The following is a 21,962-nucleotide window of genomic DNA, read 5'->3' as shown; positions in this document are numbered from 1 at the left end:
CCAACACACCTGGCCTTGGCATCCTCCAGGCCTTCATTTAATTACCACCTGATTAGCCTTCCCGACGCCCCGCTTCCCTTCCCACTCTGCTCTTCTCTGGTGCAGCACGTAACACAATTGTAATGATATACTTCTGTGGGCAATGACTGAATGTATTTTCCCTTAGACCAGTGATGGCGAACCTATGATACCTCTGACACGCGAACTCATTTTTTGGGGTTGATTTTTCTTTGTTAAATGGCATTTAAATATATAAAATAAATATCAAAAATATAAGTCTTTGTTTTACTATGGTTGCAAATATCAAAAAATTTCTATATGTGACATGGCACCAAAGTTAGGGTTTTTCAAAATGCTGACACGCCGAGCTCAAAAGGTTCGCCATCATTGCTTTAGACCATAAACTCCATGAGGGCAGGGACTATGTCTGTCTCATTCAGGTTGTGGCAACATTTCTGGCAGTAAATGACCAGTAAATATCTGTTGAAAGGATAGATGGGGCTGTTCCAAGGAAGGGGGGAATGAATGGATGAGTGGGTGTGAGTGAATGAATGAATGAAGGTGAGGATGAATGTAAGGTGGTACTGCCACCCATTAAAAACTGGGGGACTAAGTTCAGCTCATTGGAGTTGGCCCACAATTTGCCAAATGGATTCTAAGGCTGGAGAGAGTTAATGGTGCTGAGTTCCTGCTGTGCCCTAGGCAGTCAGAGAGGACTTCATGGAGGAAGAGTGGGGATGTTTCCAGCTCCTGAGGGCATGTGGAAATCCTGTGGTTACCTGAGGAGACAGAGTCCCTGTTTGAAAGTCATCAGGAAATTAGAGTCATCCGGGGTGATCAGAAGTGGTTGGATTGAGTCTGAACTTCACCTTTCGCAACAATGGGCTGAGCTCTTTGACTGGTATGGACACTAGTCCATACCAGGCGACCACCAGATGAATGGAACAGCCTTTACCTTCTGGGGCCTGCTGGCAGGGACCTGATCTGACACTTCACAGAGGCCTCTATCATCTCTGACATTTCATAATTTCTCAAGATTTCCAGTGTATCCTTGCTAGACAGGTATGCAAACCAGTTGGGCCAGGGCCAGGCCCCCAGGCCAGAGGCTCAGAGACTGAAGACAAATAAGAAAGGGGTGGATGTGAAACTTAGTTACTGCTTAGTACGTTTCTGATGAATGAGGTAGCAAATGAATGAATTACTGCACGTGAGTAAATAAAGGGGTGAGTGGTCAGTAGATCATGGAGGTGAGAGCAGAGGCAGGAAGGCTTTGTAGAGGAAATGCTGGAGCTGGTAAGGGGCTGTGACCCTAAGTTACAGGCTTCCTCCTGGTCCCACCTCCTCCTCCCCCCACATGACCAGGCCCTAGCAAGTGCTAATTTCACTTCCACATACTGTCTCACCAGGGTTATTTATTATAACTTGCAACTGGTAGGGCAAGGTCCGTGTGGGCAGACCTTTTCACTCCCAGCTTGTCAAGGCCTCCCAAAAGCTCTCTGGACAGTCTGTCCAGAGTTTAACCTGCAAGAGCACAGCCATGGTGCCCTGGGGTCCGGTGCTGGGAGCCCTGTTGGTGGTCATCGTCGGGTACCTGTGCCTGGTGGGGCTTCTCCGGCAGCGCAGGCCCCAGGAGCCCCCTCTGGACAAGGGCTCTGTGCCCTGGCTGGGCCATGCCATGGCTTTCCGGAAGAATATGCCCGAATTCCTGAAGCAGATGCGGGCCAAGCACGGGGATATTTTCACCGTGCAGCTGGGGGGCCAGTACTTCACCTTTGTCATGGACCCCCTCTCCTTCGGCCCCATCCTCAAGGACGTGAAGAGAAAACTAGACTTTGTGGAGTATGCGGAAAAACTGGTGCTCAAGGTGTTTGGGTACCAGTCCGTGCCAGGCGACCATCGGATGATCCACTCAGCCAGCACCAAGCACCTCATGGGCCACGGCTTGGAGGATCTCAACAAGACCATGCGGGACAGCCTGTCCTTGGTTATCCTGGGCCCCGCGGGCCCGCGCCCGGAGGCCAGCCGCTGGCATGAGGATGGCCTCTTTCACTTCTGCTACAACGTCTTGTTCAAGGCTGGGTACCTGAGCTTGTTTGGCTACACGAAGGACACGGAGCAGGACCTGCTCCGGGCGGAGGAGTTGTTCACGCAGTTCCGTAAGTTCGATCGCCTGTTCCCCAGGTTTGTCTACTCCTTGCTGGGGCCCCGGGAGTGGCTGGAAGTGGGTCGGCTCCAGCGCCTCTTCCACAAGACCCTCTCTGTGAGAGAAAACCTGGAGAAGGATGGCGTCAGCAACTGGATAGCCCACATGCTGCAGTTCCTGAGGGAGCAGGGGGTAGCCCCGGCCATGCAGGACAAGTTCAACTTCATGATGCTGTGGGCCTCCCAGGGGAACACGGGGCCCACCTCTTTCTGGGCCCTCCTGTTCCTCCTGAAGCACCCAGAAGCCATGCAGGCTCTGAGAAAGGAGGCTGCCCAGGTCCTGGGGGAGGCCGGGCAGTCTTTCACCTTCGACGTCAGTGCCCTGCAACGCACCCCAGTGCTGGACAGCGTGATGGAGGAGACCCTGCGGCTGGGGGCAGCGCCCACCCTGCTCAGGGTGGTGCACGATGACCACGTCCTGACGATGGCCAGTGGGGAGGAGTACCGGCTCCGCAGCGGAGACATCGTGGCCCTCTTCCCTTACCTCTCGGTGCACATGGACCCTGACATCCACCCCGAGCCCGCCGCCTTCAAGTACGACCGCTTCCTCAACCCCGACGGCAGCCGCAAGGTGGACTTCTACAAGGCAGGCAAGAAGATCCACCACTACACCATGCCCTGGGGCTCGGGCGTCTCCATGTGTCCCGGCAGGTTCTTGGCCCTGAGCGAGATGAAGCTCTTTGTCCTGCTCATGATCACACACTTTGACCTGGAGCTGGTGGACCCCGACGTGCCTGTGCCGCCCGTGGACCCCCAGCGCTGGGGCTTCGGCACCACGCAGCCCAGCCATGACGTGCGCTTCCGGTACCGCCTGCGGTCCCCTGAGTGAGCTCTGCCAAGGGGGCCGCCGGCCTGGCCAGCGGGGTTCCCTGGGGGGTCTTCGCCTCCTCTCGCCCCTCTGCAGCCAAGACCCCCGACGACGACTGCTCCCTGCGGCTCTGTGGCACCCCTACCTCTGTCCTGGTGGTCCTCCTTGCTCTCTTGTCTCCTTCTAGTCACCTCACAGGCTTACCACTGTCTCTCTAAAGCCCCTTCAGTGGGTTCTGCAGGCCCCCCTGTCATAGGAAGTCCAGAGGAAGGGATTGGGAGATAACACAGGCCTCTACCAGTCCTGCGGGATAGAAGCTGGTCCCCACGAGGAGCTCAGCATCTTGCCAATATGACCTCCACTCCCCCCTCCTTAATTTTCCCCCTCAATTCTATTCCATGTCTTCTGGAATTTGCATTCTAGAACTGTGTTGTCCAATACCAATACGAGGCAAGCCACATGTGTAATTTTTAATTTCCTAGTTGACATATATATTTTATAAAGAAAAGAAGCAGGGGGTGAGGGGGTGAGAGATCAACCAATGGACTTGTATGTATGCATCTGAGTATAACCAATGGACACAGACAGTAGGGGGGTGAGGGCATGTGCTGGGGGTGGGAGCGGCCGGGAAGAGGTCAATGGGGGAAAAAGGAGACGCATGTAATACTTTAAACAATAAAGAATTTAAATAAATAAAAAATAAAGGCAAGTAAAATTTGTTTTTATAATATATTGAACTTACCCCCATATATCCAAAATATTAGCATTTCAACATGTAATCAATATAAAGAATACTTTCAGATTTTTTTTTTTTTGGTATTGTCTTCCATATCTGGTATGTACTTTTTTTTTCTGGTATGTACTTTTTAAAAAAATGAATTTATTGGGGTGATATTGGTTAATAAAATATGTAGGTTTCAGGGGTACAATGCTATAAAACATCATCTGTATATTGTATTGTATGTTCAAAAATCTGGTGTGCACTTTTCACCCTTCCAGCACGTCTCAGTTCAGGCCGGCCCCCCATTCCAAGTGCTCCACAGCCACGCGTGGGTAGTGGCCACCAGACAGGGCACAGCCGGTAGAGAAATGCTGCCTCCGTGTAGGAATGATTCAAGCATTTCTCTCCGCACCCGGCCCGCAGGGCCCTCTGCTCACTCTGCTGCCAGAGACCTTTTCTAAAAGCATCTCTAGCTGTCACTATTTTATTTTCTGGTTCCCCATTCCCTTCACACACCTGATATTTAAGTTTTGCCCCAGCTGGTCCCCAAATTGTCCATCCAGTGCAATTCAACTTGGCCAGCTTTCCCTGGTAGAACTCTCTCGGTCTAGAAAGCACAGCTGCTTGCTTGTCCTGCCAATCCCAGAGCCGGCTACTCCTGGAAGCCTTCTTAGGTCTGGCCCCATCCCATCCTCAGGCGTCCAGCTGCTGGGGCTCCCCGAGTACTGTTTGCATCACAGCACATCTGTTATGGGTCCTTGCTGTCTGTCCGGGATTCTTCCTCCTGTCCCCTCCCCACACTGGAGCCCATGGGGCTTGGTATCATGTTCCTCATTTCTGACCCCCCAATTCCCCAGCTGTGGATTAAATTATAGACACCTGACTTCCAGTCTCGGCTAATTTACTTCACTTCCTCAAATCACTTCCTTCCCTCTGTGCCCTCACTCAGCTTTCTGGCATATGAACTAGAGACAGTTCCTGTTGCCATGCTTACCAGGGCTGGGAGACGGGGAGGGGATGCTGCCAGAGCTGCAGCTGGCTGATGGCAGGGCCTGGCTGGGGCTGTGATTGTGGGAACTGGTGTAGGGTCCTGGAGGAGGGAGGCCCCAGCAGCATGGACCCCCTGCAAGGACTGCCCAGTGGGGCTTCTCTCTGCTACTCCTCCCCCTCATCCGACTGGCCTCTTCCTTCCTGTTGAGGGTGCCTGTTCTGCCCTGAGTTTTGCCCAGATACTAGACTAACAGGAGTCTGTCCCCACCAGCTATGTGACTCTGGGTCAGGGCTGGCGTTCTCTGGGTCTAGCTGCCCCAAATGATGACCTACCTGGAGCCTGACCGAGCTTTGACTGGTTCCATCCTGTTCCATGAGGGGCCAGCAGCATACAGTGTTAGTAGGGAGCACAGGAGCGGGAGGACGGGGCTGGGAGGCTGGGGGCTGACCATGGGGAGTGAGCTCCCCAACAACCTGCCCACATAGCCAGGCCTGGTGCCAGAGCAGGTGCGGAATGGAGCAAAGTGGCAGGGCCTTCACATACCTCCTTGTCCCTGCCCAGACCTGGGTGCTGCATCCCATCTTCTGCCCCCCCCACCCCCCACCCCCCACCCAAAGGACCATGGACCAGGAGCCTGGCCTGTGGACAGGCTGGGGAAGGGCTGAGGCTCCAGTCCACTGAGTCAGGGCCAAGAGTCTCAATTGAGAGCGAACTTCATGGATCCTGTGACCAGTCTGAGGGTAGGCTGGGACCGAGGGAAGCCTCAGTGGTCAGGTATGAAGTAAATACAAGACTCCCATCCCACAGCAAAGGATGTCCCTGTAACAACAGGCCTCCCAGGAAGCCGTGAGTTCCCAGAATTAGAGAGTGCACTTACAGGCCAATGCCCACCGCTGGCCGCCCCCCCCCCCCCCCCCCCCGCATGGGGACTGCTGGAGACACCCTCTCCAAGGGCCGCCCTCCACTTTCCTTGCAGAGGCTGAAGGCAGTAGGAAGACTGAGACCTGTCCTGACCCAGCAGCTCTCATTTCTGCACCAGTTTTTCTCTCCCTCAGAGAAAAGCCCCCGATGTGTATTCTGTGAGGAAAGCTTATAACAAAGCCAGTCGGGAATGCCGTGCCACTGGTGAATTCCAGGCTCCCCGGGAAGAAAAGAGATGTTTTCCTAGGTAGTAACTGCTGTGAATGCCCTCGCCACACTTCCCAGGGTGGAGGGGGCAGCCCTGCTCCTGGACTGAGCCGCGCCTGCCTTTCCCTGTAGGCAGGTCCCCAGGTGCTGCATCTCCGGATTGCCAGGCTCCGGAGCCACCACCAAGGCTGCAGCATTAAACAAAACAACACCAGGATTTCCCCAGCTGAACGAGAGGGCCAGGAGCGGCCTGGTGGGCGGGAGGCCACAGGCTTCTGGGAGGGAGATGGCAGCGAAGGCTGAAGGTGTTGCAATCACTCTGGCTGCCGGGTGCAGATGAGATGATAGGAGACGGTGACCACAGGACACCGAGGTCAGTTGGGCAACCACTGCAGCAGATCAGGGAGTATGATGTCCTGGAAGGAGTGAGCGGGTGCTGCTGAGGGTTGCGAACTGAGCTCTGGGCTGAGCAGCGTGGTCACGGGGCCCCTTGGAGAGAAGACGCTGGGTGGATGCCCAGCTGAGCTGGGTCCCCTCTGCTCTCACCGGACTGTGGCGTGGCCGCTGAGGCTTTATTTCCCCCGACAGCCCCCTTGTTGGGGGAGTCCTCAGCCTGCCCCTCCTCAAGGTCATTCATGCTGGTCATTTCCTCTTGGACAGTGAGGCCGCTACTCTCACAACAGCTGGACAGTGGGGCCTGGGCAGGGCATGGTCCCTGGTGCCGTCCAAACAACTCGGCCAAGAAAGCCTTTAGGTACTGGCAGAAGCAGCGGATGGAGAAAGCATAGAGGATGGGTGTGAAGCAGCAGTGAAGGAAGGCGATGCTCTCTGTGACCTGCAGCGCATAATCCAGGTAGTTGCTGGTCTCGCAGTCCCCAAAGACTCTCAGGTCCATGAGCGAGTGCAGGAACAAGATGAGGTTGTACGGGAACCACAGCACGAAGAAGGCCACCACGAGGGAGACGGCTACCTTTAGAGCCCGGCCCTGGCCTGGGGGCCTCAGCCTGACCAGGGCGGAGCCGATGCGGGAGTAGAAGAAGATCATGGCGAAGAGTGGAAGGATAAACCCCAGGATGTTCTGCTGGAAGCGGAGTATGAGCTTCCAGACGGTCCCATGCCCTCCGAAATCCGCATGGCAGTTCCACACACCCTCATGGTTTTCATGGATCCGCACAAAGACCATGTCAGGGATGGAGACAGCCAGGGCCACAGCCCACACGATGACAACCAGGAGCCAGCGCTTGGCCCGGGTCCTCAGCCTGTGGTGGGGCTGAGCGTGGACGATCTGCAGGTACTTGTCCAGGCTCATGCAGCTAATGAAGAAGATGCCACTGTAAAGGTTGATGGTATAGAGAGCGCTCACCATCTTGCACAAGAAATTCCCGAAGACCCAATGCCAGGCCACGGTGGTGATCCAGAAGGGCAGGGTCACCACAAACAGGAGGTTGGAGATGGCCAGGTTCAGCAGGTAGACCTCAGTCATCCTCCGGCGAGGCACGTACCGGAGCAAGACCACTAGGAGCAGGAGGTTCCCGCTCAGGCCCAGCACAAAGACCAGGCTGTAGAAGACCGGCAGGAAGACTTTGGCAAAGGCCAGCACCTCGTCCTTCATGCAGGGCACGAAGGCCGCTTGGTCCAAGTAGTACTCGTAGTCATAGAAGGCGCTGCTGTTCTCGGAACTGGCGACCTTGGTGGTGAGTGGCTGAGGGGAGGTGGCCATGCTGGGAGGAGACATCCCGTCCTGGAGCGCTGCAGACCAGAGAGCAGTGCGGGAGAAATAAGATGAAGCTAGGCGATCCCTCCCTCACTTCAAACCCAGTTTCTACTGCTCCGGGATATCCAATGGACCCCTCACGTCTACATCAGTGCCTGCAGCCGAGCAAGTATGAGCCTAAATGTGGGAGCCCGAGTCTACCCTCAATAGTGATGTCACCTTGCGTAGGTATTCACTTCTTACGATTCTCTTCTTTATTTCCTCCCTTGTCATTTAAAAAGACTGGCACTGTCTTTCTGATTTTTCTTTCTTATTTAGGGGCTACCAATTCATCTGCTGATTCTGTCTCCGCACTCTTCCTCGTGTGTGGCTTCTCATTATTCTTCTCCGTGGGGCTTATACATATTTTTTGAATGAGAGCTTCTCTTCAGTGGGCTTGTTTTATCTATAAAAGTCTAGTGTGCCCGCTCTGGCTTTGAGCCTTCTTTACTTCCACCGCCTGAGAGTGTCCCTTTGCTTTTATTTACAGCATTTTATTTATAAGTATAGCTTTCTATCAATATTTTCTTTCATATTTAATATTTTAATATATTTTATCCAGCATTTTCAGGTTGGTAGCAGAAAGGAGTGATCCATCATGTTGATAGAAACTACTAAACTTTTCCATCCCTCAATCTCCTCTTCTTTAAAATGATCATGATAATGAATAGTGCCTACTCATGGGGTTCTTTTGAGGCTTAAATATGATAATTCATGTGAAGCACTTCAAGCCCTATGAAGAGTACTAATATTTACTCAGTAAACATTAGTTTAAATCATTGCTTCACCCAGAACTGAGTCCATCACCTTCCCAGCAGCTTCTTCTCCTCTCCTGTGTCTACCTAACTGAATGGCACCACCAACCACTCAGCCACCTAAGACTGAAACGTGGGAGATATCCAGATTCCTTCCTCACACCCTCACCACCACTCTGCTGCCTTTGGAATATGTCCTCTACCTCCAAGTCCCATACAAATATATGTGATAGTCTTTTAATAAAATTAATACAAATGCACTATATACATATGAGTTCAAAGAGCTGAAAGGGAAAGTCAGAGAATGACTGGCAGCTGCCTGGGCAGAGGAAGCCAGAGGCATGGTCACGTTCTCTCTGGGGATGGCGGTTCCCCAAGTTTAATGGTGTTATTAAAAGAGAGACTCACACGAAGCAGTGATGCGAGTCTGTCATGAAGCAAGACTAGGTTCCATCATGTTGTGTGTTCCAGAACAGAAACATCCTGTCCAATGCACTAGGTTGTTCACCGTGGGGAGCCGGTTTGGGAGGGAGAGAGGAAGGAGTTAAGGAGGGGGATGTGGCCCAAACAGGCCACCCTGCACAGCCACCAGAGTGGGGCCTGGAGGCTGCCCATGATCACGGGCCACAAAGAGAGGAACACCAGCCACCCCTACCTGTTCCTCTGCATATGAGTGTTTATTCTTTGATTCAAAGGAGATTGAACTTTTTCATATGTTCAATGCCAGCTTTACTTCTTTGGTGAATGAGTTATTGTTTTAATGGGTGGGGTTCTCATTTATAAAAGGTTTTATGTTGTAAGAATTTTAGCTTTTTATACAGATGTTGTAAACATTTCCCCCAGTCCTTTCTAATATAAGTTTTGTCTATTTTTATTTTTCCAGGTAGAATCTTGAAACAGATGTTTCTCTCCCTTCCCTGGGCAGCAGCAAGCACCCCTCCAGCACGTGGCTGGCGTTGGGAGCCTGTGAGCTGTGGGGGTGGGAGGAGGAGGTGCTCTTCTGCACTGAGGCCTGATGGGAATTCGTTAGTCAGGAGGTGTCACTAACTAAACACCAGCAGTTCTGCTCTGTCATTACTGGACTTGAGCCTGTTATGGTTTCTCAGAGTCCTTGACTTTTGCTTTAACAAACAACCAAATCTGACGATGGCTTTGATCAAAGCCAGATGTCAGGATGAGCAGGCCCGCGGCTGGCCCACACCACTTGGAACACTCTGTTCCCTTTCCTCTCGGCCTCCTCATCCTTCACTCTGGGAGTCTTTCCAGGTCCTTTTGATCCCCGAGGCCACCAGCCAGCCCCTCCCACCACTTTCATCAACAGCAGTAACCACCCGCCCCAGGTGCACATGGGAAATGGCCAGGCACCTTCACACCCACTGTGGCAGTCCTGTAAGGCACTCCTAGAAGGAACTGTCAGCACCATTTAACCCAGAAGCAAAGCAATCTTCTCACAACCTCGGAGGAAGGCCCTGGCTGAGCTGCATCCCTGGTCCCCACTGTTCTGGTCCCAATCACCTGACCTGCCCAGCTTACTGAAAGGAGCCACCTGAGATAGGTGGGGTCTGGACTCAGGAGGGCTTGGTTGCCCAGAACATTGCCCTTTATTGGCTGGTCTGGCCTGTGTAGACTCCACCATTCCTGTCCCCAAGGCTTCACTGAGCCTCCTTGCAAAACACAGCCTGCCTATGGTCAGCAGGTAACGGCCTCCCAACGATACCCACCTCCTGACCCCTGCAACCTGCCGGAGTCCATTCATTGTCTTCACTATCTGATAAGTGTAGATAGAGACCCCCCCCCGCCCCCCCCCCGCCAAGGCTGGGTGCCTTTGAAGCCCTAGCAAAGGTCGGAGCTAGGCGCCACCTCTGTTTGTCCAGACAGTGGTAGCTGAATCTACTCCCCCATTTATTATTATGTAAATCCTTGCTGATGGGCTAGTCTGCCTGTTGCAGGGGGTCACCTGCCTAAGGGCTATGCTATGGGTGCACTCCAGATCAATAAAAGATTGGAGCAGCCTGAGCATGGGAGGATGTCCTTCGGGACTTGCCGCCTGGTCCCCCAATATTGCAAAATTATCTCGTGTCTTTTTCTCTCATTTGTTGTGCGGCTCCTCTTTCAGATACCGAACCCTACTCCACGCAGAACGTGGAGGGAGTCTTACACGATATCTGACGCCCAACGGGTAATCTGGAAGTGCAGGCCTCGCTGGAGCGAGAAAAGGAAGTTTTCACCAAAAAGGTGTGGAAAACTCACCAAAAAAAGGTGAGGGGAATTCTACCGCACGCAATGCCCAGGATCAACTACAGAAACCCAGGTCTGTAAGTACACTGGGAACGTTTTCTTAACCAGGCTAACAAACGGGGCAGGATTTGGCTTTAAAAAAGTAGATTCGGCTTTAAAAAGGTATATTTGGCTTTTAAAAACTAAGAAACTTTATTATAGGCTTTTGATTTGCATGTTTAAAGTATTAAAATTTTAGAAATTTCTGGGGAGAAACCAAGATGGCGGCATAGGTTAACACCGGAGATTGCTGCCTCGAACAACTACTTCAAAAAACAACTAAAAGATGGAACGGACATCATCCAGAACCACAGGAAGGCTGGCTGAGTGGAAATTCTACAACTAGGAGGAAAGAGAATATCATACCCAGACTCAGAGGAGGCGCAGTGCTGAAGTGAAATACTAAGGTGCGGAGTGCACGCGGAGTGGACTGGAGGGCGCGGTTGTTGTTTTCAATTGGGAGGGAGTTTCAGACTCTGAGCTCCAGATCCGGGCGAGTCTCTAGGGACCCAGACTCAAACGGGAGAAGCAGGACTGTCTGGCTTCGGTCAGAACTTGAAGGCAGCTTTCTCTCCGAGGTTTGTAGCAGTTGCTGGGACTCTGTGAGGCAGAGCCCCTAGGGACGGAACTGAGAGCAGCCATAACTGCTCGCTCTGGCCCGCCCTGTAGATCCCTGGGGACCCGCCCCGCCCAAGCCCTGCGCAGAGCCATTTGCCGGATAGCCTCAGGCAAATGCTAGATTAGCACCGCCCTAGAGATCCAGCACAGAAGTTCTCCCACTGCAGACACAGCGGACTCTCATAGCCAGTTAGCCTGGAGGTCAAATCACCCCCGGTATTGCTGACAACAATCAAGGCTTAACTACAACAAGACTGTGCACAAAGACCACTAGGGGGTGCACCAAGAAAGCATAAAAAAAAATGTGGAGACAAAGAAACAGGACAAAACTGTCAATGGAGGATATTGAGTTCAGAACCACACTTTTACGGTCTCTTAAGAACTGTCTAGAAGCCGCCGCTAAATGTAGTGAGATCCTCAAGAAATCTAATGAGACCCTTGATGTTATGATAAAGAACCAACTAGAAATTAAGCATACACCGACTGAAATAATGAATACTATACAGACTCCCAATAGCAGACCAGAGGAGCGCAAGAATCAAGGCAAAGATTTCAAATGCGAAGAAGCAAAAAACACCTAACCAGAAAAGCAAAATGAAAAAAGAATCTGAAAATACGAAGATAGTGTAAGGAGCCTCTGGGACAGCTTCAAGCGTACCAACATCAGAATTATAGGGGTGCCAGAAGATGAGAGAGAGCAAGATATTGAAAACCTATTTGAAGAAATAATGACAGAAAACTTCCCCCACCTGGTGAAAGAAATAGACTTACAGGTCCAGGAAGCGCAGAGAACCCCAAACAAAAGGAATCCAAAGAGGACCACACCAAGACACATCATAATTAAAATGCCAAGAGCAAAAGACAAAGAGAGAATCTTAAAAGCAGCAAGAGAAAGAAACCGAGTTACCTACAAGGGAATACCCATACGACTGTCAGCTGATTTCTCAACAGAAACTTTGCAGGCCAGAAGGGAATGGTAAGAAATATTCAAAGTGATGAATACCGAGAACCTACAACCAAGATTACTTTATCCAGCAAAGCTATCATTCAGAACTGAAGGTCAGATAAAGAGCTTCACAGATAAGGAAAAGCTAAAGGAGTTCATCACCACCAAACCAGTATTATATGAAATGCTAAAAGGTATCCTTTAAGAAGAGGAAGAAGAAGAAAAAGGTAAAGATACAAATTATGCACAACAAACATGCATCTATCAACAAGTGAATCTAAGAATCAAGTGAATAAATAATCTGGTGATCATAATAGAATCAGGGACATAGAAAGGGAATGGACTATTCTTGGGGGGGAAAGGGGTGTGGGAGATGCGGGAAGAGACTGGACAAAAATCGTGCACCTATGGATGAGGACAGTGGGTGGGGAGTGAGGGCAGAGGGTGGGGCGGGAACTGGGAGGAGGGGAGTTATGGGGGGGGGGAAAAGAGGAACAAATGTAATAATCTGAACAATAAAGATTTAATTAAAAAAAAAGAAATATAACAATTTCTGACCTTTACTTGTGGTAAATAAATAATAAAAAACACAAAGCAAATATGTAAAAAAAAAAAAAGTATTAAAATTTTAGAAGGTAATCTTTTACAGTTCTTTGTGTGTTATTATAGAACATAACCTTTATTTTTCTTGAAAAAGGTACTCTTTTAGATCAGGCTGAAAAAATAGTGCCATGGTCATCTTAATGTGTTTTCTTATCCAAATTAAAATCTTAATTTGTATTTGGAATCTAAAATCTGTCATAAGAAATGAAACCCTGCTGCCGAGTCTTCCTCTGGTGTGGAGAGATTCAAAGGTGGCAGGAAAAGGCAGAGCTATAAGCTCTCCCACAATGAGATTACTCAATGTTTTATTTAAAAATTACTGGAGAACATCTTATGACAACCAAACTTTGGCTAAGATAACCTTGGGTGCTAGCCATTGCTTTAGAAAGCGAAATAGGGAAAAACTTAAAATGTCTTTTTCAATTAAGCATGACTGGGAAAAATACACCATCTGAGTCATTTGCTGAAACTTCCCCCAAAGCAGGATGTGGGGGAAGGGCAGAAGGGAACACATGGCGATCCAATATGGACGCCCCCTCCCCAAGTATTCTAAAATTAAAGTCCTTCTTGTAATTGAAAAGCTTTTACAAATTTATAAATGCATCCAGGATTTCTGTGCACATGTAAAGGGAAAAGGCCAGTTTAAAAAGGAGTGCGCATAGTTTTGAGCTGAACTTGACCTTTTGCTGTGTACAGAATAAAAACCCAAGACTGATTTGGCCTTAAAAATGGCGGAGATGAACCTGAGAAAGAAATGCAGGCTGGTTTCCCAAGGCGATTTAAAGTAGCTCTTTTGAAATTTCCCGCTCTGAGGCAAGTACCACCAGGAAGTTGATAGTCAACTTTACATGTGAATAGCTATGGTTTTGCTTCTTGACTTCCCCAGCAGGAAAATTGTGACCATTTTGAAATTTAGCAGCTATGCCAGGCTTATTGGCTGGAAACTTAAAACTTTTAAGTTCAAATCATCTAAAAGTATTGAGATTTACAATACTGAAATGTTTATCTGAGTATGCCTAGTATGAAGTCTAGAAGATAGAAGTTAAGCTATTAATTGAAAATGCCTTATATTTTATTTGAAATGTATCCTTAAATGCAAAAGTATTGATTTGAAAAATGCCATGTAAGGAAATAGATCCTGTAACTAAATTACATCTAGAAAAAAATATTTTTTTTTCATTTTGTAATGCTAACAGCAAGACACCCATGAAAAACATATGTGGTGTCCAAATAAGCCAAAGGAAAATCATTTGGGCAAATACAAAAAAGGATTCCCCAAGTAAAATTTCCTTTATTAACCTTTGGTCGAGAATATGTTTGTATACTTTCAGAGAACAACTCCAAGACCATGTGGATTCCTGCAACAAGGGATCCCGGAGAGAAACTGACCAGATTGCTCCAGCCACAAAGACAGGAGAGACAGTTCAGAGATGGAGATGGTGAAGACGCCTTGCCATGCTAGCAGTCAGCAGCTGTGCGTCGCTGCAGGGTGCCCAGGACCAGACCATAAAGGACCGGACCTTCATTTTCCACCATCTAGAACCAACATTTTATTGCTGGCATGTACACACAAACTGTTGGACATTGAAACTTGGACTCAGAACTGTTGGACATTGAAATTGGGACTTGATTATTTTTTAAAGAAAAATAAGGGGGAGATGCCGGAGTCCATTCATTGTCTTCACTATCTGATAAGTGTAGACAGAGAACCCCCCCCCCCCCCCAAGGCTGAGTGCCTTTGAAGCCCTAGCAAAGGTCGGAGCTAGGCGCCACCTCTGTTTGTCCAGACAGTGGTAGCTGAATCTACTCCCCCATTTATTATTATGTAAATCCTTGCTGATGGGCTAGTCTGCCTGTTGCAGGGGGTCACCTGCCTAAGGGCTATGCTATGGGTGCACTCCAGATCAGTAAAAGATTGGAGCAGCCTGAGCATGGGAGGATGTCCTTCGGGACTTGCCGCCTGGTCCCCCAATATTGCAAAATTATCTCGTGTCTTTTTCTCTCATTTGTTGTGCGGCTCCTCTTTCAGATACCGAACCCTACTCCACGCAGAACGTGGAGGGAGTCTTACACGACAGCAACCTGTGACTATGTCACCTTCTACAGCAAAAGGGGTTTCCCAGAGGTGACTAAGTTAAGGACCTTGAGATAGGGAGAGGATCCTTGGTTATCCAGGGTAATCACAGGGTCCGCATCAGGAGGCAGGAGCGCTGAGTCAGAGAAGAGGTGACAAGGGAAACAGAAGTGAGAGGGATGCGGTTAGAATGAAGGCAGGCGCTCCCTGGAAGCTGGAAGAGGCAGCGCTCAGACTGTCCCTGGGGCCTCCGAGGAACGCGGCCCTGTTGACCCATTTTATTATTATTATTTCTTTTTTCTTTGTTGCCCCATTTTAGACTTCTGACCTCCAGAACATGAGAATGATAATTTTGTGCTGTTTCAAGCCACTGATTTTGTGGGTTTTGGTGCAGTAGCAGAAGGTGATATACTTCCTGTGACCTTTGGTGCCCTCCGAATCTCAGCCTGAGGGAGTAAGAGTGCACCTGTCCACCTCCTTCAACTTATAGGTGGGGAAACTGAGGCTCAAAGGAAGGGAGTGACTTGTGCAAAGCATACAATGAGCAGTCAGTGGCTGGACTGAGCCATGAACCCCAGGCTCCTGGCTGCCCTTCGGGTCTCTGTTACCCCACCCCTAACTGTCCCTCTAGCCCCGTTCTGGTCCTTCCCCTTTTGCTTTCACATTTCCTTGTTGCCTGAATTCATTTCGTTTATCCAGCAGCACCTGAAGAGGAACGAATGGGGGCGTCAGTTATTCACATCCTCGTATGACTTAGCGGGTAGGAAGGCAATCCCGAATGAAGCTCTGTAGTGGGACTTGAGGCGAATCCAGAGAACTCTACACAGGCGAGAGGGGGAGGCTTTTAAAAAGAGGAGAGCGCCCTGACTGGTTTGGCTCAGTGCATCGAGCATTGGCCTGCGGACTGAAAGGTCCCAGGTTCGATTCCGGTCAAGGGCATGTACCTTGGTTGCGGGCACATCCCCAGTAGGGGGTGTGCAGGAGGTGACTGATCGATGTTTCTGCCTCTCTGCCTCTCCCTTCCTCTCTGTAAAAAATCAATGAAATATATTAAAAAAAAAAAAAAAAGAGGATAGCAAGGACAAGGTCAGCCGAGCTTCCCCTGCAGTGAAGCCAAGGGCACAGAGGCAAACCATAGCTTATCTCCGGGGCAATGATGTCATCCTCTTGGTGACTTCCTGAGGCTGCTGCTGGGCTGGCTCCAGCTCTGACGTAGCAAGAATCCCTGGCTGGAGAGCAGGCCTCCTGAGGACCTCAAGGCCTCTCAGAGGAGCCTCAGGGGAAGGCGATGAGCGAGAGGACGGCGCTCCATCCACCTGGACAGAAGGCAGCCATGCTAGCTGGGCGCCTCCCATGCAGCTCCTCAGGTAATCCCCACCAGAGTTCTGGGAAGCGGCACCATTATGCCCCCATTTTCCAGATGAGGAAGCTTGAGGCTTGGAGAGGCGAAGCCCAGTTGTCCACGGCTTTGCATCAGCAGATGACGGAGCCAGGATTGGATGACCCGAAGGACACAAGTAGATCCGGTGGCTCTTTCTCCCCAGCTCCCCTTTCCACACGGACCAAACTTGGATTTGAAGGGTGAGCCTCTGGCCGTGGGACTTCTGGCCTCAGCAGTGAGTGGCAGAGAAGATTCAAAGTCAGTCGCGACCCGGAGCCAGCTCTGTGGCGTCCGGGAGGCATTCCACACACAGTCACGGAGTTAACCAATCTGCACTCAGTGAAGCTGGTAGCTGGAAATCGGTCCTGGTGGGAATGTCTACACCATGGCAAGTGCTACAGATGGGAGCTCCCCCCGCTCCTGCGTGTGCCCCCTACCCCACCACCACAAGGGAGGTGATCGTTAAACCTTTACTGGCACAACCCTTCTCAGGGCCCCGTGGAGCCTGACCAAACCCTGACTGTCTCGCTGTCTGCCTCCCTGCCTGTCTCCCTCCTCTTCCCTCTTCCACCTTCCACATCTGTGCCACAGCTGCCACAGCCTGAGTCAAGAGCTCTCGAGGACAGGGTCACGTGTAGGTCTCCTCTCCGTCACAGACACCCACGCTGAGCGTGCTGGCCACAGTGCATGAGACCAGTGAACAAATAAACAGCATTGGACATGACCCCAAGAGGCCATGCCAGCTTTCAAAATATAAAACCAAGAAAAACACTGGAGATCACTTCAGTGGACAGTCATTTTTGCTGGCTTCCTTACAATTTAAAACTCTTATCCTTTCAATTGTAACCTAAACCCTCCCTTCCCAGAAGCCTGTGGGGACCACTGACCCGGTGCAACCCCTGCCCCAGCCTCCCCCCTCCCCCCATCCCCTCTAGCCGCCCCCCCCCCCTCCGTCCCCACTCCCCCCAGCCCAGCACTCACAGGTCACCTGTCAGCCTCAAAATCCACCTCCTGGAAGCAGGATCCCCTGCCTCCTGTGACAGACTGGCATTTGCCCAGGGGCTGGCATTAATGAGCACCGTCACCTGACTCCCACCCTTCTCTTGCCTCATTTTCCCTTACCTGGCTCTCTGCCTCCCCCACTCACACCGTGGACACAGCTGAGCCAAAAACCTTCTGAAAGCTGTTCTCTCGGCCCGAGCCAACTCTGCCCTCGCAGCTTGGGAGCCCGTGACCATGCAGCGTGACCCGCCCACAGGCCCCACTATTTCCACTTGAGTCATGTTCAGCCGCCTGCCCGGACCAGTGTCACGGAATGTGCCCGGTGGCCACCCCAACACCCCTGAGGCTCCCCTCGCTGCTACAGAAGGACTGGGGTAGAATGGAGGTCCAACTAGACACCTCCTGGCTACGCTTGGCATGGGCACCCCCTGCCCGTAACCCTGGCATTGCCACCCTGCATGCCCCGCCCCGCTGCGGCTAACCAAGGTGAGTCAGGAGTTGAGAAGTAACTCACACCCTGACCACAGGTTCTGGCTGCGGAAAGCGCTCTGGTGTTGGGGCACGTGGCAGAACACCTGCCTCTGGGGGAACTGGGATCTCCTTCTGGGATTGGGAAAACAGCAGCTATTAAATTCTACTGTGTCCACAGCAACAACAACAAACAACGGTAATACCACCACTTTCACGGCACTTTCTATGGGCCAGGCTGTGTTCTCAGAACCTGACGACATGCACCACTTCATTTACCCTGGCAAAACCACTTTGAGGCAGGTACTATTATCACCTCTACTTTACATGGGAGGAAAGTGAGTTGCAGAGAGGCTAAGGAACTTCCCCAAGGCCACACAGCTAGTAAGTAGCAGAGCTGGGATTTGAAACCAGGCCCGGAGTCTGTGATGCTCATTCAAAAATAGGGGTGAAGGATGGGGACTAGAGATGGAGAAGTGATCGGAGACCAGGCTGCTATCGCTCAGGCTGATGGTGTGGGAATAGAAAAACAGGAAAGAGGACGCGACAGCCACAGGAGGAAGACATGAAGGAAGGAGTCCAGAGCCCGGGAATGACCCGCAGGGAGAGAGCTCATGAATAGCCCCCTGGGGGCAGAGCTGGGTCTCGCCCCCTCCCCCCAACTCCGTTAACCCTGCGGGCCCTGAGACAAAGTTAGACTTCCATCCTGGAGCCCTTGACTTCCAGGAGCCTGTTTTCTCATCCATAAAATAAACACAGCTGGGGATTTCATGAGGATTAAGTCTGATACAATTATTATGACAGCTAACACCATGGAATCCTGTGTGGGACGCTGGATATTGACTCACCTAGCCTCTCACTTACCTTATGGAAGTACAGTACTATTATTAGCTCAGTTTTACAGCTGAGAACACAGGCACAGAGAGGGTAGGGAACTGGCCCAGTGTCACAGAGCAAGTGAGTAGCAGAGCCAGGAACTGAAAGGCAGAGGCCATGCTCTTACACTCAAGTTACATTACCTCGCAAAGAAGAGAGCAGGCCAGCCGTGGTCCCCTCAGCCAGGCTCTCTCTATTTTAATGCGCTTACTGCTCCCAACAACCTTATGGGACAAGCATGGTTATTATTATTCCTATTTTGCAAATGAAGAAATAAGGCTCAGAGAGGGGGAGTAATTTGCCCAAGACACACAGCAAGTGGACGTCAAGACTAGCTAGCAAGTCCCTGCCATCGGCTCCAGAGTCGGAGTCCTGACCCACACCCTGGGAGCTGAGCTCTCTCTCGTCAGACTCTCAGGAGGCCAGCGGCCCTCTGCATGGTCCACCATGGGAATTGCTGCATTTGGATTCAGTACGATGTAAAAAACACAATGAAAACAGCAGTACCCAGTCCTGGCATTTACCTGGGGCTCAGTACCTCCTGAGGCTCTTATATTCCAATCCTCGCAAGTCTTCCTGCTCCTTTGTGAAGAGGCTGCACGGTGTCACCTCCCCGGTTTCACAAGAAGCGGGGGTGAGGAGGGGGGGTACGCTGCGAGCTAGCAGAGCTGACTCTAACCCTGACCACTGCCTGAGTCCTGGACCACTGACCCCACACTCTCTTTCTCTTTCCTTTTTACCATGTATCTTTCCTGATTACAATAGTAATATAGGCTCATTATAAAATATGCAAATACAAGAAAAAAATATGCCCCATAATCTTACACTCCCTCTCCCCTCATTCCGGAATAACCTTGGGAACGTTTCGGTATATCTCATCGGTTTTCTGCTGCACCAACCTCCCCAGATTTGTAGAATCACAGAGTCTAGCTGGAAGACAGTGGCCTTGTCCGGTCTCCAGCAGGGTGGCCCTGCCCCAACTCCTCCTGATTGACATGGCGTCCCCCGCTCCCTGGGAGATGTGAGCCCCGCCTGTTCCCCCGTGCTCCCTGGGACCCCACATGCTCCCTGTTTTCCTGGTTCCTATCAGGAAATGTTTGTGACGTTGATAAATCACAGGCAACCCCTCCTCCCAAAGCTCATTTCAGTTAATGAAACCTAAGCAGTTTTAGAGCCCGACTGTTCAGGGAGCTGCTGCAGTAGAAGAAACATTTTCCTATCTTTCCCCAACTGTTCTTGCTTTTTTTTTTTTTTTGCTGTCACTATTGCCTGAAATTCTACCACTAGAGCTCCTTGGATGTGTATTTCAGCATTATGCTGGTTCGAAATGAAACACAACCAACACCCCCAGGGAGGGTGGTCCACTCAGCATGGGACAGCATGGAAGGACAGATTGGTCCACGTCTTAATGGCTGAGTAACCCTGGGAAAATTACTTAGCCTCTCTGAGCCTTAGTTTTCTCACCTATAAAATGCCTCCTTTGGAGAACTTTTATAATTAAATGAGTGCATGGCCCATAACTATTGGTTCCCTCCAGGCCCTAAAATGACACTTAGCTTTGTACGGGATGGATAAGGGGGAATCCTGGGACTGTTTGGGGCAGAAGGAGGGGCTGAGAACTTGGAGGGGACGGTCATGAGAGGATGGGGAGCACAAGGAGCGAGTGTGGACGTGTGTAAAAGAAAACAGCTGGGGAACCTCCGCCCTGGGAGGGAGGGACCCTTCAAGACCATCATCTGCCCCCATAATAGTACAGCTGGGGAAACTGAGGCCCAGGGAGGAAGGGAAGTGCCTGAAGGCCCCTAGCCAACTATCAGGGATTTTCAGAATCCACAAAGCAGATTCTCAGAACTGGAGTCAACCAAGGAAGGGGCCAGCAGACGACACTCCCCAGACTACACTCTAAAGAGAAAGCTCCACAGTGACCCATCAGCACGTCCCTCTCCCCACACATTCCCCCAAGCACCAGGCCACTGGATCCAGTCCCTCTCTAATTCCTGGGCAGGGCCCACCCCGCTCTGAAAGGGGCCATAGCACACCAGAGCCAGACCCACCTGCCTGGGGATGTACACCCAGTGCACAGGAGGAGAGCAGCAGCGCCGGGTCCTTCCTCAGGGAAGCGCAGAGGGAGAGTTCCTCTTCCCAAGCTCTTCCCCTCTCTGGGCAACATCCTTTATACATCCTCCTTTACACATCCTGAGCCCCACCTCACCACACAGCCTGAACTGTTCTCACTGAAAACAAGTCAAGCTCAGAGACGGGCCACCACCCTGCCCCAGGAAGGAGTATCCACCCCTGCTGCCCGCCCCCATGTCGCCCCTCCCTACCCCCCCCCCCCCCCGCAAAAACAGTCTAATTATTTTGGGAAAAAATGTGACTCCAACCACACCTCTTTGGAAGATCCCCAGCGGTTTCCAAACTGGGCACAAGGGATGGAGGAGCCATGGCCTGTGAGAGGGATCTCTGGGTTAAACAGGCCCCGAGTGACCTATCTGCTCAACTCAAGGCTCATCCCAGTGCCTGCTTAGCAGTGGGTTTGGGGGACCAAGAGGCTGGAGTGAGCGGTGCTTTCTCCCTGTATGCTGATCTTCAGGGCTTTGGTCTCAGCTGCAACTGAGCAGCTGGCCATTAGATGATGTCTAACAGGATGTCTGATCCTAGAGGCCCTGGTGCTGTGTGGGCCTGACCAGTGTGACCTCATGTGTTTGTCCTTACCCTCTTCCTGTGTGTGTGCACGTACACACACACACACACACACACACACACAGAGTTTGTATTCCTGGGAGTGCCTCCTGCCACCACAGGGGGCTTGTTTGTGGTGCATTGTCACAAAAGAACAGATGCAGAGGGTCCGGTCAGGCCTTCCTCCAGAACTATCCTTCCTCCCAGGCCAGGATGCCCTACAAGCTGTAGCTCTTCCCTCAGCCACATGGCAAGCATCACTGTGCTTGAGAAACCATGGACACCGACTGGATATTATGTAGAATTGTCATAGCTGGCATCCTTCCCCCTCCGGGATTGCTGTTTTATCCACTGGGCTCGCCCTTTCTGCAGAGTTACTTCCTGCCCAGATTCTATCTGTCCTTCAAAGTCTTGGATAGAACTAGCAGCTCGATAAGCGATTCCTGAATAAAAACCATGGCTTGGGCCCTAACCGGTTTGGCTCAGTGAATAGAGTGTCAGCCTGCGGACTCAAGGGTCCCAGGTTCAACTCCGGTCAAGGGCATGTACCTTGGTTGCGGGCACATCCCCAGTAGGGAGTGTGCAGGAGGCAGCTGATCGATGTTTCTAACTCTCTATCCCTCTCCCTTCCTCTCTGTAGAAAAATCAATAAAATATATTAAAAAGAAAAACAAAAC

At 51.1% G+C, this 21,962-nt stretch overlaps 2 protein-coding genes across 5 annotated transcripts; one reads left to right on the top strand and one right to left on the bottom strand.

Moving 5' to 3' along the window:
• The first annotated feature begins 1,085 nt into the window (after positions 1-1,085).
• Positions 1,086-3,595, top strand: LOC118668388 (5-beta-cholestane-3-alpha,7-alpha-diol 12-alpha-hydroxylase). Its single transcript, XM_036333313.1, has one exon. It carries the CDS (start codon positions 1,538-1,540, stop codon positions 3,029-3,031), a length of 1,494 nt encoding a protein of 497 aa, XP_036189206.1. The 5' UTR covers positions 1,086-1,537; the 3' UTR covers positions 3,032-3,595.
• Positions 3,596-5,643: 2,048 nt separating this feature from the next.
• On the bottom strand, positions 5,644-20,864 carry ACKR2 (atypical chemokine receptor 2). Of its 4 annotated transcripts, none has more exons than XM_036333309.1 (2): positions 20,658-20,864; positions 5,644-7,599 (listed from the first exon to the last, which is right to left on the bottom strand). In XM_036333309.1, the coding sequence occupies exons 1-2, from the start codon at positions 20,782-20,784 to the stop codon at positions 6,329-6,331; spliced, it is 1,398 nt and encodes a 465-aa protein (XP_036189202.1). In that variant the 5' UTR covers positions 20,785-20,864; the 3' UTR covers positions 5,644-6,328. The 4 variants fall into 4 exon arrangements, with proteins under 4 accessions (XP_036189202.1, XP_036189205.1, XP_036189204.1 ...); XM_036333312.1 differs by lacking the exon at positions 20,658-20,864 and adding an exon at positions 19,128-20,628; XM_036333311.1 differs by lacking the exon at positions 20,658-20,864 and adding an exon at positions 17,380-19,086.
• Positions 20,865-21,962: the final 1,098 nt, after the last annotated feature.

Source organism: Myotis myotis, unplaced genomic scaffold, assembly GCF_014108235.1.
Source record: "Myotis myotis isolate mMyoMyo1 unplaced genomic scaffold, mMyoMyo1.p scaffold_m19_p_13, whole genome shotgun sequence".
In the NCBI taxonomy this organism is placed as follows: domain Eukaryota; kingdom Metazoa; phylum Chordata; class Mammalia; order Chiroptera; family Vespertilionidae; genus Myotis; species Myotis myotis.
The sequence above is the reverse complement of the archived record's forward strand: the minus strand, read 5'-3'. Positions and strand labels throughout refer to the sequence as shown.

Bases quoted from the DNA above. Each gene is read 5' to 3' on its own strand.
- LOC118668388 (XM_036333313.1), top strand. From the start codon at position 1,538: ATGGTGCCCTGGGGTCCGGTGCTGGGAGCCCTGTTGGTGGTCATCGTC.
- ACKR2 (XM_036333309.1), bottom strand. From the start codon at position 20,784: ATGTATAAAGGATGTTGCCCAGAGAGGGGAAGAGCTTGGGAAGAGGAA. The intron at 7,600-20,657 runs GTGGGTCTGGCT...TCTGGTCTGCAG, and splicing joins GGGTGTACATCCCCAGGCAG to CGCTCCAGGACGGGATGTCT.